General features: G+C 43.4%; 2 protein-coding genes across 2 annotated transcripts in view; one reads left to right on the top strand and one right to left on the bottom strand.

Annotated features, from left to right (window-relative positions):
- Nucleotides 1-17,298, bottom strand: part of WNT5B (Wnt family member 5B) — a 151,054-nt gene that overhangs the window by 66,003 nt on the left and 67,753 nt on the right. Inside the window, exon 3 of the mRNA XM_043967889.1 lies at nt 16,639-16,758. Coding sequence (XP_043823824.1) covers nt 16,639-16,758 — 120 coding nt within the window. The remainder of the gene's footprint in view (nt 1-16,638; nt 16,759-17,298) is intronic.
- FBXL14 (F-box and leucine rich repeat protein 14) lies at nt 1,669-5,223 on the top strand. Its single transcript, XM_043967888.1, has one exon. It carries the CDS (start codon nt 2,403-2,405, stop codon nt 3,603-3,605), a length of 1,203 nt encoding a protein of 400 aa, XP_043823823.1. The 5' UTR covers nt 1,669-2,402; the 3' UTR covers nt 3,606-5,223.

Here is a 17,298-nt window from a genome sequence, read left to right as displayed (position 1 = left end):
AATTTTTGTTCATTGAAATGAATGAATTAATGATAATCAAAGCCACAGGAGCTGATGAGGTCATCAAAAGAGAGAGCATTGGGAGAAAAGGTGGCTACGATAGAGCCCATGGGTGTGATATTGATCCTGAAAAGGAGATTGAAAGAGTAGTAATACAAGTAAGAGAACTAGGAGACTTGTGTCACTAAAATGCAGAAAAGAGAGAATATGAGAGGATGCTGAATAGGGTCAAATGCAGAAGAGAGGTCAAGAAGGAATTGAAATTTTGAGACCCTGCCTACTCTGTATGTGCAGGAAAGATCCCATACATAAGATGCCGTGCATCCCACTATAGGATACTGTCCTGATAGCACTGCCCAAATTTCTTGGAAATGGCACATTTTGGGGGCAACCAATGGTTGAGGTTTTCCAGCAGAAAAAAATTGGGGGGGAGGCAAGTGACTTGCAGGGTCACACAGCCAGTGTCAAGTATCTGAGGTCAGATTTGAACTCAGGTCCTCCTGAATCCAGGGCTGGTGCTTTATCCATTGCGCCGTTGCGCCACCTAGCTGCCCCTCCCGCAGGAATTCTTTTTTTTGGCGGGGCAATGGGGGTTAAGTGACTTGCCCAGGGTCACACAGCTAGTAAGTGTCAAGTGTCTGAGGCCAGATTTGAACTCAGGTACTCCTGAATCCAGGTACTCCTGAATCCAGGGCCGGTGCTTTATCCACTGCGCCACCTAGCCGCCCCTCCCAGCAGGAATTCTTAAGGTATATTAGTCTCCCTATGAAATTAGGATAGTGTGTCTTAAAGTATGTATGCTATATCATATGATGCTTCTTCGTGACAGACATGGTTGATGATAAAGAAATGGAAGATGGGAAAGCACTGCTTCTACGGAAGGTAGGTGACTTTTTCAAAAACAAGAACACTCCATTGGGTTCGTGGCGTTTAGCATAAAACTGGCGCTCAATAACTGTTGGGTGGTTTACTGACTGACTGATGATGGGGCAGGTAAGAGGCTGGAGAAGGTCAGGAAGGTAGAGCAGCCAGGCAGGTCCTGCTGGAAGAGTCCTGAAGGTGTCGGGACTGGAAGGATGGTGCGGAGATTCACCAGCGATGACCCTGGGCTGAGGGGACAGAGAGGAGGTGTGACAGCCGCCCTGGCACATACAAGTGGCGGGAGATTTCCATACTTGGATGTATACCGGGAGGAGGCCCTGGCAAAGAAAGGTCTGGGAGGCAGGGAGGGAGGAAGTGGTGTGGATGGGCAGGGCAGACAGGGAGGAATCTGGACCCGGGGAAGAGAGTGAGCGAACGCCTCGCTGAGGGGCGGAGCCGGGAGAGTGGGCTGGCGTAGGCTCTCATCCGGCACCTACGGGGTTAACAATCTGGGCTGAGGAGAAAGGGAAGAACTCGGTTTCCAGGGTAACGGCTCCGACTGTTCCGGCAGCACTGGCTCGTACCACTGTCCCAGCAGGCGCGGGGGTAGCCAGAAAGGAAGGGAGAAGGAACTGCTGAGTGGCGGGGGACGTCCCGGACTCTACCAAGTGCGCAGCCCGCCCGCTAGCCCTGAAGCCTGAGGGGAGCCTCGCGACGGCGGCCGAGACGGCGAAAGGAGGAGGAGGAGGAGGAGGAGGAAGCGGCGGTGGCGGCGGCGGCGGCGGCGGTCTCCTTGCGCGAGCCGGGAGCGCCCAACTGCCGGAGGGCGGAGGGGGGAGAGAAAGATCGGCCCTCCTGGTCCCGATCAGCCGCCTTGTCCCCCCGCCTGGGCGGTGGAGTGCGGGCGGCCCGGGGCTGCTAGGTTTGAAAAGCGGGCGAGAGACAAAGGCAGCAGGAAGCCTCTCCGGCGGCCCGGAGCCCAGGGCGCCCGGCCTCCCTGCCAGCCCGCCCGCCCCCACCCGAGCTCTTCCCGGCCAGGCGGCGGCGGTGGCCGCCGGAGGCAGAGGCGGCCGCGGCAGGAGTAGGAGGAAGAGGAGGATGCAGCAGGGGGCGTGGGAGCGGCGGCGGCGGAGCGGCGGCAGCCTGGCTCCTCGAGCCCAGCGGGGCTAGAGCGGCGGGGCCCTGCGGAGCCGGGCGGGGCCGCGTGAGGGCGAGCCAGCCAGCCAGCCCGCCCGCAGCCCGGCATGTGAGCGCGAAGCCGCGGGAGGACCGGGGCAGGCAGGCGGGCAGGGCAGGGCAGGGTAGGGCCGGCGAGGCAGGAAGGACGGACCCGGAGGAGGAGCGGCTTTGGCGGCTTTGGCGGCGGCGGCGGCGCGGAGCCGGAAGGCCGGGAGAGCTGGGGGGGATCTCGGGCCCGCGGCGGCGGCGGCGGCGGCGGCGGCGGCGGTGAGCGGGGCTCGGCCCCTCCTCGGGCCGGGGGCGGCTGGGGCCCGGGCCCGCGCCTCCTCCCCCCCGGCGCCCGTGGAGGGGGGAGGAGGAAGATGGAGACCCACATTTCGTGCCTCTTCCCGGAGCTGCTGGCCATGATATTCGGCTACCTGGACGTCCGGGACAAGGGGCGCGCGGCGCAGGTGTGCACGGCCTGGCGGGACGCCGCCTACCACAAGTCGGTGTGGCGGGGGGTGGAGGCCAAGCTGCACCTGCGCCGCGCCAACCCGTCCCTGTTCCCCAGCCTGCAGGCCCGCGGCATCCGGCGGGTGCAGATCCTCAGCTTGCGCCGCAGCCTCAGCTACGTGATCCAGGGCATGGCCAACATCGAGAGCCTGAACCTGAGCGGCTGCTACAACCTCACGGACAACGGGCTGGGTCACGCGTTCGTGCAGGAGATCGGCTCCCTGCGGGCCCTCAACCTCAGCCTCTGCAAGCAGATCACCGACAGCAGCCTGGGCCGCATCGCCCAGTACCTCAAGGGCCTCGAGGTGCTGGAGCTGGGCGGCTGCAGCAACATCACCAACACGGGCCTGCTGCTCATCGCCTGGGGGCTGCAGCGCCTCAAGAGCCTCAACCTGCGCAGCTGCCGGCACCTCTCGGACGTGGGCATCGGCCACCTGGCCGGCATGACCCGCAGCGCGGCCGAGGGCTGCTTGGGCTTGGAGCAGCTCACGCTGCAGGACTGCCAGAAGCTCACCGACCTGTCCCTCAAGCACATCTCCAGAGGCCTGGCCGGGCTGAGGCTGCTGAACCTCAGCTTCTGCGGGGGCATCTCCGACGCCGGCCTCCTGCACCTGTCCCACATGGGCAGCCTGCGGAGCCTCAACCTGCGTTCCTGTGATAACATCAGCGACACGGGCATCATGCACCTGGCCATGGGCAGCCTGCGCCTCTCCGGCCTGGACGTGTCTTTCTGTGACAAAGTGGGCGACCAGAGCCTAGCCTACATTGCCCAGGGACTGGACGGCCTCAAGTCCCTATCCCTGTGCTCCTGCCACATCAGTGACGATGGCATCAATCGGATGGTCCGGCAGATGCATGGGCTCCGCACCCTCAACATCGGGCAGTGTGTTCGAATCACTGACAAGGGCCTAGAGCTGATCGCTGAACACCTCAGCCAGCTCACCGGCATTGACCTCTATGGCTGCACTCGAATTACCAAACGGGGACTAGAACGAATTACTCAGCTGCCCTGCCTCAAGGTGCTCAACCTGGGACTCTGGCAGATGACTGAGAGTGAAAAGGTCAGGTGAGGGCAACAGTGCTAGGCTCCCTCCCCTCCCTTCTCCCTCCACCCTTGTGGACTGGCCGCAGATTGTCACGATGGATGAGAGGGGGGCAATGACGTCTAGCCAACACGTTCATTTTCTCTTCCCTTCCTTGTGCCCCATCAGGCCCATTTTGTCTTTTGGGCCTTTGGGGTTGGAAATAGATCCAGCATTGTCATTCGTCTGCTACACCTGCCCTAACATTTCCTTTACACTGAGGATGGGGACAGACCTAGTCACATAGAGCCACCCCTTTTTGCATAGGAATTGAAGACTGATTCAGCTGCCTGTGTCCCTACCACCTTGCATTTGGGAGTGGAGGGTGGAGGGTAAAGTGACTAGTCTCTTTAAACCAGAGGAGTTGCTGAAGAATCTCTGCCTTCACTTATGCATTTATTTGAATACTGTGATCTGGTTTTTATTTTGAAGTGTATAAAAAAAAAAAAAGCAAACCCAGCTACTACATCCTCCTCTACTTGTGTAACTAATCCCGGTCTCTTCTCATTATTTCTTCTTTTATATCAAATCTGGTATTCATGCTATTTTTCCTTTTTTTTTTCTTATTTTGGAAGAAATTTAAAATCCTTGTGGATTTTTAAGTACCATTCTTTTCTGCTGAATATATCCTATATATTATATATATGTGTATGAAATATATATAATATATACATTTATATATGTCTGGCTACCTCGTTTTAGTTTACTTTTTTCTGAAGCCCTGGAATTCTTACAAGAAAGCTATTTTGAGACTGAAACATTTTTGTGCCTAGACTGGAAAGAGACCCCTTTGGGTTTGTAAATCTTTTTGTTTTGATTCTCCTAAATCCCCCATCCAGTGTATCTCACTTCCATATTCTGGCTATAATTTTCTCTTTCCTCCACAGGGATTGGGGGACCCAACTGTATCTCTGAACCTTGACTTAATTTATAGCACAAATGATAAGGAAAATGAGGACTGGACTGTTGTTGTTTTTTTGTTGTTTTTTATTTGTTTTTATTTTGTTTAAAGTGAGATGCAGATTGTGTCTTGAAAATGATTATTATATATGCAAACTCTACCTTCCCCCTAACCCTTCTTCCAAATTTCCCTACCAAGAAAATAGAAAAAAAAGGTCACAGGGGCTTCCTGTTGGGAGTGGAGAAAGGTGCAGAGCTGGCCTGTAGAACCCAGGGGCTGTAATGTGAAGGGGGAGGAGACTGAAATTCATGTCTTATCTCAGTTCAGTCAATAAAATGGAGCTCTTGGGGTTTTTTTTTTAATTCTGTTTCTAAATGGAGGAATAGATGACTTTTGGTTTAGGGGTGGGTTTTTTGTTTTTTGTTTTCTTTATTTTTATTTTTGTTTTTTGGTGGTGGGTGGGCACTGTGGCTTTAAAAAATGTTTACTTTTTGAGTAGGGAGGGCTTTTTTTTTTTTTAAAGAATCCTCCACAGTAATAGGCCAGATCACAGAGTTAAACCCAGAGACCTATGAATTAATTGTACTGTTTGTGAATTTGTATAAATAATAACAAAGATCCTCTTAAAAACATTTTATATTCTTACAGTAAAAGGTAAAACTGATATTTATATAATAAAAGAGGAAATATGAAATATGTTTTTGAAAAAAATCAGTCTATCTGTGAATTATTTTTAAGGTACTGTGTGTTTATTTTTGTATACTCTAAAAGGGAGTAAAAGGAAAGAATGCATTCTGTGTGGATGTCTAATAACATGGTTATAAGTTGACTTTTAGAAGGACCAATGTTGTCATTGAAATGTCCTAGAAATTAGATTATATATCAAACTTTAGTTTGAATCCAGTTTTTCTGTTTGTTTTAAAAAATACATTATCCACATGGGAATTTCAAGAAATGAAACAAACCCTAACAGAATGGTCAACTTTTCTTTCAGGGGGAGTGGGGTATAAAAATAAGTTGCTAACTATGAGGCAAAAAAACCCTTGAAAAAAGGAGGGGAAGGAGTAATGGGCTCCCTTACTGTTCTCATATTGGGTGTGGGGAGGATGTGAAATGGTGGAGGGAGCTGAAGCCATTGTTCAGGAAAGTTCAGAGAGCTGTCCTTGCTTGCTTGTTCAGTCATGCATACGGAATCTCTCCCAGTGTGAAGGTCCCCATGGAAAAGAGTAGGGTAGTTCATCCCCTCTTTTTAACATTCCTCTCCAGGCCTGGCTGTATTTAAGCCCTTTCCTGGGGGAGGGGAGACCAGAAGTTCTTGTCCATTTGCATTTTAACCACTTCCACTGTTGAAGCAGGCCCCTGATTCAACCCTGGTGAGTGTTTTTACAGTGCTTGAGGGCTCTTTACAGCTCTGCTACCCCTTTAATGAAGAGTTAGTTACCTCCGAATCTGACACCTAGTTGCTTTGAGAATATGGATATGAAGTTTCTGGCTAACATTCATCTTGTTCTTATTCAGAGTTTTACGCTCTCTCTTTTTTTTCTTCCTTAAGTCCTACTGATAAAGGAACTGACATTTACAAAATCTGTGTAAAATGGGAGTACAAAACTTCTCTGGATCAACTCCCTTCCCAGGGAGAGGCCAGCATCTAGGCTTCTGCTAGGGTGAGATTGTTCTGTAAAATTTCCAGGCTTTCTGCTTGAGTATATCACAAAAGCTGCATTGTTCCCTTTAGGTAAGCCAGCACAATTGGGTCTAATTGAGCCTGACACTATATCCATCTTCCTTTGCTTTGAAGGAGGTGTGGATCTCTTCCCAGCTAGAAGTTTACAATACTTACCGAAAAAAAAAAAAAAAGGATGATGTGTGAACCCCAAATAAAAACTAGAAACTTAATATTAGGGTCAGAATTCTAATTTAACACCATGCTACAATTCATGAGAGTTTTAGCCCATTTTGATTCTTAGAAGTTGTTCCATATGTAAAGAAATAAACTATAGAAACATTTTTCCTTTTGGGTACAACCAGTAAGAACCCCTAAACATGCATCTATTTTTTAAAAATAATTTTATGGCAAGAAATAAACTTGTTTTATCTAGGCTAAGGTATTGCTAAGATTTGAAATAAGAGATCAGATGTCCTCATGCTAAAATATATAATTCGGTTCTAAAAACCATTCTTTTCTGAAAAAGTCGAGGGATTCAGCCAGATTTTTAAAAGTCTCATTAGCATACTTTGAAGAGTCCATTACATTTGTCTAATAACTTGAACTTGATAAAGTTGAATGGTCTGTATTCTCTTAGCCCCATCTCCTTAATCTTTAGAAGAAAAAAAAATGAAAGTTGGTCAATGGGTAAGGTTTTGGGGATTAGGTCTGGGTTGGGTTTAGCTACACAGTGGCTCTGATAGGGCAAAGAAATGCCCCTATTGGGTACTCTAAACAGAAATAACAGTTGATAGTAATTTTATGATAGGTTAAAAGGTATGAGGCCAAAGTCTGTCTTTCAAAATCAAGAGCAAAGAGGAAAATGATATAAATAAATAAGGTATCCCCCAAAACTCAAAGCTGGAAAGTAAGTACTAACGAATCAAATTGATTGAAAATCAAAGTGTAGTACCTAGTTTTATAAATTTCATGGTCTTGATGGAAATATCACAATTTCAACAGATCTCACTTCTTAAGGCAAAAGCCCTTTTAATATTGCAGTCTGTGCTAAAAAGATAATCAATAAACTCAACTGCATGGCTGAGATGGTTTCTGCAACCCCCCCAAGGACACCAAGTGGGCACTAGGCCAAGGTTGTTGGCACCGTTGCATAATGTTCCCAGCCATAGAGCCCTTCCTCTGTACTGAATTCCTTAGCCTTATGGAGGAAGCTTCATATATACCTAGAAGTATTTTATTGGGCTTTTGTAAAAAGAAAAAAAAAATCATCTGTATTTGTCAGTTATTAATAAATGAAACTAAAGTCCATGTCAAAAAGCATTGTTAAAAATCACTTTTCAAAAGTGATCTTGGGGAAGCTAGGTGGCACAGTGGATAGAGCACTGGCCCTGGATTCAGGAGTACCTGAGTTCAGATCCAGCCTCAGACACTTAACACTTACTAGCTATGTGACCCTGGGCAAGTCACTTAACCCCAATTGCTTTACCAAAAACAAAACAAAAACAAAAGTGATCTCTTTAAGGGGGGGGGGATAATTCGGGGGGGAGGGGAGGGAGAAAAGGCATTTTCCTTCCATAGTTGAAACATTTGAAATCTTTTTTTAAGATGACGATTTTTTGCTTTTCAACAAAACCACCAATAATAGACTGGCTTTGGAAGAGAAATAAATGCTTTCACTTTTGACTTTGAGGATGTGAACTCAAGTTTTCAAAGGTCATGGGGCACTGGCAGCAGGAGACCCAACGAAAAGGATCCCTTGATTAAAAGTTGTAAAACAAAACCAAGATCTTATGTAGCTTCAAATCAGTCTTGCTTTTCAATCTAATGAAAAAAGAAAATCCTTGGCTTTTATTTTTTTTAAGCACTCTTCTGATGTAGAAGTGGAGGGACCTATGGCAAATCTACAGTAGTCTGTCTTCTCTGTTCTCATTCTCTTTTCCTTCCATCAGTGAATTCTTATCCCTTTGCCCTTTTAGGCAAGACCTAAATTTTGTGCCACCATGAACCACTAGGGAGTTAGAAGGTGAGGCTTTTTGACAAAATTTTAGGGATTATGGATAAAAACTAGGATTAGGAGTTGGAACACTGGATCCAATTCCAAATATTTAAATTTGGGACTACCAAAATGCCTCAGGCAACACATTTACCTCTATCTGTGTCAATAAAGGTAAGCAAAACTAAAGTACTTTAACAGTGTTAGTGGAAAGGCATTTGATTCAATGCCAAATATTTGTAAATTAACCAAAATGAAGTGCACAGTTGAAGCAAGGATATGCATTTTCAACTCTTAAATTTTCTGGAAAATTAGTAAATGTAAATGGCCCATAGGGGCAGCTAGGTGGTGCAGTGGATAAGAGTACTGGCCCTGGATTCAGGAGGACCTGAGTTCAAATCCAGCCTCAGACACTTGACACTAGCTATGTGACCCTGGGCAAGTCACTTAATCCCCACTGCCCTGCAAAAAAAAATAATAAAATGTAAATGACTCCAAAATACTGCGGTTAAATCAGCATTTTTTCCCCCTTTAGAGAAACCTACTCCCATGCCTTACTAGGGTGTGGATGTGACCCAGTATTCTCAAAGTCTGTGCCTACCACTGTCCAAGTAACTAAATTTAGAGAAGTTCATTTCATAGTTGGCTTCGACAACTTTTGAAGATTAATCTATGTTAGTGGAAGGACCCATAACTGATGAAATCACATTTCCTTCAAGTACTGCCTCTTGTGAATATTGATTTTACTAATTTGGTTCTGATAAGCTAACTCCTGGCTAATGGACAAAGAAAGTATAATTAAAGATCTCATTTATATGGCGTTACTATGTAGTTTTGAGCCACACTAAAAGAGTTCATAATATCACATTTAGCATAGAAAGAGTCCTCGGGAACTATTTAATCCAAACCCTTCATTTTACAGAAACAGGCCCAGAGAAATGAAGATACAAGGAGTAAGCTAGCAGAGTGAAATGACACCGATGACTCCAGATTCAGCCCTCTTTTCATCACTGGCAAATTACATGGTGTTCCTTAAAGCATTTTCACATCAATTATTTCAGATGGATTCTTTCAGCTAGAAGATGCAGCATGGCAAAATGGATACCCTAGCCTTAGAGAAAGGAAGTCCTGAGTTCAGGTCTTGCTTTTGACACATATTCTGATTGTATGAAAGTGACTTAGTCTTTGAGTGTTCGAGGCAATTCTCCAACTCTGTTAGTTTCAGAGAAGGTGCTGAATTGCACTGATAAAGGAAGTCTCCTCAACTAAGAGTTATCTGGACCAATGATCACAGATCCAGTTCCTATCCCAAACTTTTTCCAGATGCTTCTTCCAACAGAAATCATACATACTTTAAAAAAAAAAAGGCAAGCTGAAAAGTCTTTTTCTTTCTAGAATTTGGCTTAAAAGACAAATGTTGCAAATACATTTTTTGTTTGTGGAGGAAAGCAGTGGATCTAAATCACAAAGGGCAGAAGAAAATCGTTTCAGCTACAATAACAAGAAATTGGAATAACAAGACCAAGTGGAATGAACAAGTATCCCTGAACATGATTTACCTGCATGTCCTTAGGATTATAGGATTCCTCTAAGCTTCTAAAGGAGTTGTTTGTTTGGTTGGTTTTTTCTTTTGGTTTTGTTTCACAGATAGGATGTGGTAGCAAATATTTTTGGCAGTTTTATAGGAGGGACAAGTGATGCATGAAAGGGTTAAGGAATTTTGACTGGGCTGATTAGCTCTATCAGAACTTCTGTTCCAGACCTTGCTCTAATAACCACATCAGAGGGATAGCATCCGACGTGCAGGCACGTCTTTGATCCTGCCCTCCTTTACTGCTCAGCTGCCACCTTTCACCCATCCCCGCCGAATGGTACTTACTAATCGCTGACATTTACATAGTGCTCTAAAGCCGACTTCGCATTCATTTGATCCTTTCCGAAACCCTGGGAAGTAGCTGCTTCAGGTATCAGTCCCATTTTACAGATGAGAGAACAACTACACCATATTGCCTTTTCTTTGCCACAGAAAGAGGCGTTGCTGAAAATTTTATTAGTATTATTTAGTATTCTTCAAGCAGCAGACTGTCTTAGATATGCGTGGTCCCCAACCGTTGCATACGGACAGCTACAGGAGGTTCCAAGAACCCAGAGAAAGTGGGCAAATGGAAGATGGGACTGTTGGTACCCTCTAGTGTCAAATCTGTCACTGTCTTCAGAGAACTTAAGTCCATACTAACTCCTTCCTCCCCTCCCTTGCCCTCTCCACCCCCATCTCCATTTGGAAAAGGATTCTTCTCCTGGAAGTCTGTACTTAGGATAACCACAAAACTAGCATCCTGCGCATGCTTAATTTCCTCTGAAAGACCAGGAAGCATACCAGAATATTTGGGATCTTTCCATGAAACAGATTCAGAAACGTTAGGAGTACCAGCTATGTTGTCTCTTCCAACAAATGTGTAAGAAAGTTGGACTTTTAAAAGACACTTTCCTGTAGCTAACCCCTCTTTTTGTTTTTTTTTAAACTAAAATTTGTAAGGATTTAATGGTAATTGCATAGCACCTTCTGCATACCAGCCTTCAGTTTTCATGCTCCCACAGAAGCTCAGGGTCTAGCACAAATAAGATGATGAAGACATGATGCTAGATTTGTTGGTAGTGCTTGGAAGGATTCCCGCCCCGCCCCCCCCATGATTTTCAGTAAAGTAATCCTTCCCCAGGATAGCTTCCTAAATTACCTAAAAGCATGGAAAGTAGTTTTTTCCTATGTACAAGAGATGCAAGAAGAAGTAATTAAGATGAAATTCCATAATGGTATCTCTCCTTCCTTAGGAAATAAAATCCTACAACAATATCTCTAATTTCCCACCACACTCTCCTCTCTGGGAAATATTGCTGCAGGTAACTCCCTATCTCTCTCAGGCCTAACTTTAGAGTATCAGGGCAAGATTTTTTTTTTTGGCTGAGTGAAAGAAAAAAAATTAGCTCTCATATTAAAAAAAATTACTAAACCAAGAAATGTACCAATGAGTGAGAAAAGAGAACCTACAATAATGCTAAATTCACATTATTTCCTTTGATAATCTTGACTTTTTGTTTTTCCAAATGTGTTTTATTATTTGTTCTAATTCTGTAAAAAAAAAACTGGTAATTTAATTGGAATGGTGTTGAACATTTAAATAAGTTTGGGTAAAACTTATTTTTATCATATTGACCCTGACTCCCCATGAACAATTAATATTTCTCCAATTATTTAAATCTGATTTTATTTGTATAAACTCTTTCAAAAAAACTTTCAAGAATCTTAGATAAAAAGTGCCTTTCCAATTCCGTTACCAGGGTTTCAAACATTAATCTTCCAAAGGCTGAAAATTGTTTATTTATAGCATAGACAGTCCAGCAAACCTAGTATGAAAATCTAGAGGTACACAGATAAATTAGGGGACCATTACTTGCTTTAAAAGGAATCGTTATTCTTTGTCTTAAAAAGCTAGGTTTCTCTAGAAAGTCTGAACTGTGATGGTATACACAAAAACTTTTAGGAACACATTTATTACTATGACTACCATTATGATCATCTTAGTAAAGAAAGCACTCCTTGCTTTAGATAATGTATAAAATGTCACTGGGGATTTGTGGCAGTCCTTGGGAATTCCTCAATAAAGAATTACACTCTTGTACACATTCCAATTAGAATTAAAGTGGTCTTTTATTTGGTGGTAGGGAAAGTAACTGAGTGGGAAGTAAAAGACTTCCCCAAACAGAAGGAAGGTAAAAGCTTTTATAAAGGATAGATGGGGTGTCCACATGAAAATGGAAAGTTCCTTTTTGGAGTGGGGTGGGGAAAGCCTGGATGCTTGTTATATTCCTGAGAGTTGAGGAAAATTTTTTTGGAAATAATGATCCTGACCTTTAGGGTTATCTGTCTTCAGCCAGATCTAATTGACTTTACTGCTATAGAATTTTATCTCCCTTTATTACTTAGGTGTGTCTGTCCTGATATCTAGTTGGTCAATCTAAACTTTAATAGTCCCTTGATTCCTGGATATGTCAGTCCTGTTATCTGGTCATCTTTGGTTTTGCTTCTCACAGTAGAAATTTCTTCCAATTTATCCTAAGCCTCATGTCATAATAAAACGGAAGAGTAGTCATTTCATGTGAATTTATCAGACTCTCTTTACTGTTACATTTAGAGCAGGAGTTCTTTAACAGTTTGTGTCATAGACCCTTTTGGCAGTCTGGTGAAGCTTATGAATCCCTTCACAGAATAGTGTTTTTTTAAAAAAATACAAACCAATCATATTGATTTTTTGTCATAGAACGCTGATGAAAAATCCCTCTTATCTAGGACAGACATATATTCCCAAGTTTTTAGATCACAGAGTGGATAAAATATTTTAGTTCTGGTAGAAGTAAGTGATCTTGAGACAGATGTGGGCTATTGCCCTTAGAGTCAAATGTCAATAGCTGGACCATTTACTTTGCCTGAAGAGAGTGGTTTGCCCTATCCTTTTCCCTCATGCAGTAATGCCATTGTCTTTTTAGAACCAGGCCTCTTATTGAAGGAAAGCCTTACTTTATTGCTGTTTGCCTTAGAAACTCAAATCTTGGTCTAAGTGTGATAGGGGACTGGTATTGGGTTTTTTTGTTTTGTTTTGCTTTGTTTTTTTGGTGGGGCAACAGAGGTTAAGTGACTTGCCCAGGGTCACACAACTAGTAAGTGTCAAGTGTCTGAGGCCGCATTTGAACTCAGGTCTTCCTGAATCCAGGGCTGGTGCTTTATTGGTATTGGGTTTTCAAAGGCCATGCTAGTGAAGCCCAAGCTCTGGACCCTCCTATGTTATCAAGGTGGAAAGGCTTCAAGGACAGGGTGACAGCCTGGATGTATGTTATCCAAAAACCAGCCTAAGTTTGGAGAACCCGGCCTCAACATTAGTGAAGTCTTCGAAATTTAGAAACAGAGGTTATTAAAAGAACTGGTTCCTTAGCACAGATTATCTAGAGGAAAAAATGAATTTGTTTTCCTTTTCCTTTTCCTAAACAGCTTCCTTCTTCCACTGAGAAAACCAGCTTCACTCCTTGTGAAAGAGAGTTAAGGGGCAGCTAGGTGGCACAGTGGATAGGGCACCAGCCCTGGAGTCAGGAGTACCTGAGTTCAAATCCGGCCTCAGACTCTTAACACTTACTAGCTGTGTGACCTTGGGCAAGTCACTTAACCCCAATTGCCTCACTAAAAAAAAAAAGAAAGAAAAAAAAAGAGAGTTAACCAGAAGCCCTGTCATGTTTCTTTTCTTCCAGATTCTGAAAATGAAGGGGATATTCCTAAAGAAAGGAAAGTTTCAGATCTGGTTTTTCTGAAGTTTCAAAGGCTTGATATAAATGGAGGAATGTGGAAAAGAAAAAGATAAAATTTAAATAGTTTTTTTTTTTTAATCACTTAAGGCTGCAGGTTCTGCTAACTGTCAGCAGGTGGCAACATTGCCTATGAGTTGGAGGCTATTTGCTATTCAAAATCTTAAATCTCTTTTCTAACAATTTCCTCCTGCCTTCCTCTTCCTCCTCCTGAAACCATCCCCCGCCCCCCCTCGGGGGGCAATGAGGGTTAAGTGACTTGTCCAGGGTCACACAGCTAGTAAGTGTCACGTGTCTGAGGTCGAATTTGAACTCAGGTCCTCATGAATCCAGGGCTGGTGCTTTATCCACTGCACCACCTAGCTGCCCCCGACTATATGAGATTCTTAACCTTTTTTTGGTGTCATGTACTCTTTTAAGTAGGTGATACTTGGACCTTTCCTCGAATAATGGTAAGGCAGCTAGGTGGTGAAATGAATAGAGGTGAGAGAAATGATTATTAAAAACAAATTATTGAATTATTGGGGGGCAGCTAGGTGGCGCAGTGGATAAAAACACCGGCCCTGGATTCAGGAGGACCTGATTTCAAATCCGCCCTCACACACTTGACACTTACTAGCTGTGTGACCCTGGGCAAATCATTTAACCCTCATTGCCCCGCGACCCTCCCCCCCCCAAAAAAAAACCTATTGGGGAGATCCAGGTTTTTTTCCTTTCCTGTATCCTTATTCTCTACTAGGTCAAGCTAGTCTCTGAAGGACATTGTTGTTGGATCAAATTGCCCAAATGCCCATGGGGTTCGTGCTTTTCGATCCTGGGTGGGAGACCTCACCCAACTAGAGAACCTTACAAAGAATTTAATCTAAGGTAAATTCCAGCCATTTTGTTCCAGATTGCCAGAGGCTGTGGGTGATCTGATTTTGAGATAGTCTCTCTTTATCCGAAAGTAACACAATCAAAGTTAACTCTCCCAGCCCCTCATTAAAATATGTCCTCCTCTTATTATAATATTCATTCATTCTTTTTTTTCTCTTTTTTTTTTAGTGAGGCAATGGGGGTTAAGTGACTTGCCCAGGGTCACACAGCTAGTAAGTGTCAAGTGTCTGAGGCCAGATTTAAACTCAGGTACTCATGACTCCAGAGCCGGTGCTTTATCCACTGCGCCACCTAGCTGCCCCCCTATAATATTCATTCTTAACCAATGTTAACCAATCAGAGTTGATTGTCACTTTCAGGAACTCTTCCAAGGGCAAAACAGAAGTGATGTTATTGGAGTATGTAGCGGACCATCTGCACAGTAAGAGTAAATAGATGATAGGTTTGCAAAATAACTCAGAAGCCTAGATGGTGGTATGATACAGTAATGAAGGTGGGGATTCCAGTTCTCTTGATCATTATTATTTTTTTTTTGTGGGGCAATGAGGGTTAAGTGACTTGCCCAGGGTCACAAAGCTAGCTAGTGTCAAGTGTCTGAGGCCGGATTTGAACTCAGATCCTCCTGAATCCACGACCTGTGCTTTATCCACTGCACCACCTAGCTGCCCCCTCCAGTTCTCTTGAAATCCACTGAAGCTTCTTCTCTATGCAAAGCAGGGAAAATAATTTCCCCACATGCTTTTGAGTGGGTTTCATTAAGGTCTTTGGCATTCAAGAGTGCCACTGACCCCTTTTATTAATTATCCACTAGCATAATTAATAAAATGATTGATTAGCTAGAAACTAAGTCTCTCAAACTTTTTATGCATCACAGAGTGCTGGACTAAGTCACTGAAATGCTCCATGGCCCAGTTTCCCTATCTGTAAAATGGGAATAAGTGCTCCTATTACTCAGGGCAGTGAGGATCAAATGTAACTCATTTTACAAAGCTTAATTTGCTTTATAACTGCTAACTATTATTAATTGCATAAAATAAAACAAAACAGATTGCAAAGGAAAACAATTCCAATGTTGTTTTTGCGGCCGCTGCTGTTCATCCTTAACAATTACAAAAAAAAAAAAAGTTTACAGACCCCAGGTTAAAAACTTCAGCCTTAGGGGATATTTTCATCAAAACATGTTAATTTGTTGAGTTATGGTTTATTAGATTTGATTACTTGGGAGTGTAATAACATAGATGAAGACTTTTTGGTGGGACAAGAAAGTAAATGCCTTTTGCTACTTGATTATTTAGGTATAAAGGCAATTGTTCTTGACAATATTCCATAAAGGCCTTCTGAAACTGAGAACTGACGTTTCCCTGGGAAACTTTACAGGATCTTACCTGAATATTGCATTTTCTGTGTCCATACTAAATGGATACAGATTTAGGAAAGGCAATCTAAAATGGAGAAAGAAGGTTGGATAATGGAAAGAGAACAAGTACGTATTACCCTACTTAAAGTTGACTGAAGGAACCCAATAAAAATTAATTTATTCACACAAACATTTATTAAAAACCTATTATGTGCATTGTGTTAAGTGTTAGAGGGAGAGAAGTTGGGGGAGAAGATGTGGTCCCTACCCATTAGAACATCATTTAGTTGGGGTGATTAGAAATACCCAAATGGGTCTGGGACTCATTGATTTAGGAGTTCCCTCAAACAGTTCTTACTGTAACTCATCCCTATTCCTCATGCCTGTTTATCCTGTGTGTCTTTTGTTTATGTCTTCCCAAAAATTTTCCACAGGGCCTATTCAACACACTGGAGGCTTTTTTTGCTTTCTCCTGATTTTTCAAGGTGTCAATGGAGCACACTGGCTGTCCACTTGTCTGACATCCCTTTCCCTCATCATGTGACCAGCCCACCTCTCCCTCTCATGCATTTGCTTCATGACACCTTTTATTTCTGTTCATATCTGAAGTTCTTCATTGCTCATACCTTGTGGTCTAATCACCTCCCCATCTCTCCATTGTTCTCTGCATGATAATAATTTTTAATTCATTGCACAGTATTATTCTATGCCTTGCTGCCTTTCAGCCTCATTGATAAAATGTTATTATTTTAAAAGATTGGTCTTTTCTACCATGAGAAGCTTGAGGTCACAAATAATATAATATAATATAATATAATGGCAGTGAGATAGAATAAGGATCAGTATGGAAAGATTAAATGAAGCAAAAGATACACTTACTAATAGGTCATCATCTCTTTTTTTAAACTGGTCCTTCTTCCAATCTTCTCTATTTCTGTTGAGGGTACTACCATCCTCCCAGTCATCCAGGTTCATAATTTCAGAGGTATCCTTGATGACCTAGTAATAAATAAATAAATAGCTGTTTTCCTTTTATACATGTGAAGATATTGAGACACAGACAAGATTGTTGTGAGGATCAAAGGAAACCATGCAAGCTCTACAAATATTGAGTTCTTGACTCATTGTACTTTTTTTGTTTTGTTTTTTTGTCTTTTTGCAGGGCAATGAGGGTTAAGTGACTTGCCCAGGGTCACACAGCTAGTTAAGTGTCAAGTGTCTGAGGCTGGATTTGAACTCAGGTCCTCCTGAATCCAAGGCCAGTGCTTTATCCACCGTGCCACCTAGCTGCCCCCTAGTTCATTGTACTTTAAAGTTGGCAAAGTCTCATTTGCTACTCACGACAACCTTGTGAGGTAATTGCTACTTTCACCTCCATTTTATAGATAAGGAAACTAAGACTTGTCCAGAGTCACAAAACTAGCTAGTCTATTATATAAAATAAACGTATCATGCAGAGATCAATAGAAATGGGGAAGGGAGTAGACTGATATGTATGATCAGAATTCCACTCTGCCTTAAATAGCAAAAATTAAAAAT

The sequence above is a fragment of the Dromiciops gliroides genome, chromosome 5, assembly GCF_019393635.1.
Source record: "Dromiciops gliroides isolate mDroGli1 chromosome 5, mDroGli1.pri, whole genome shotgun sequence".
In the NCBI taxonomy this organism is placed as follows: Eukaryota; Metazoa; Chordata; class Mammalia; order Microbiotheria; family Microbiotheriidae; genus Dromiciops; species Dromiciops gliroides.
Note: the sequence above shows the minus strand (reverse complement) of the source record. Positions and strands in the feature narration are given on the sequence as shown.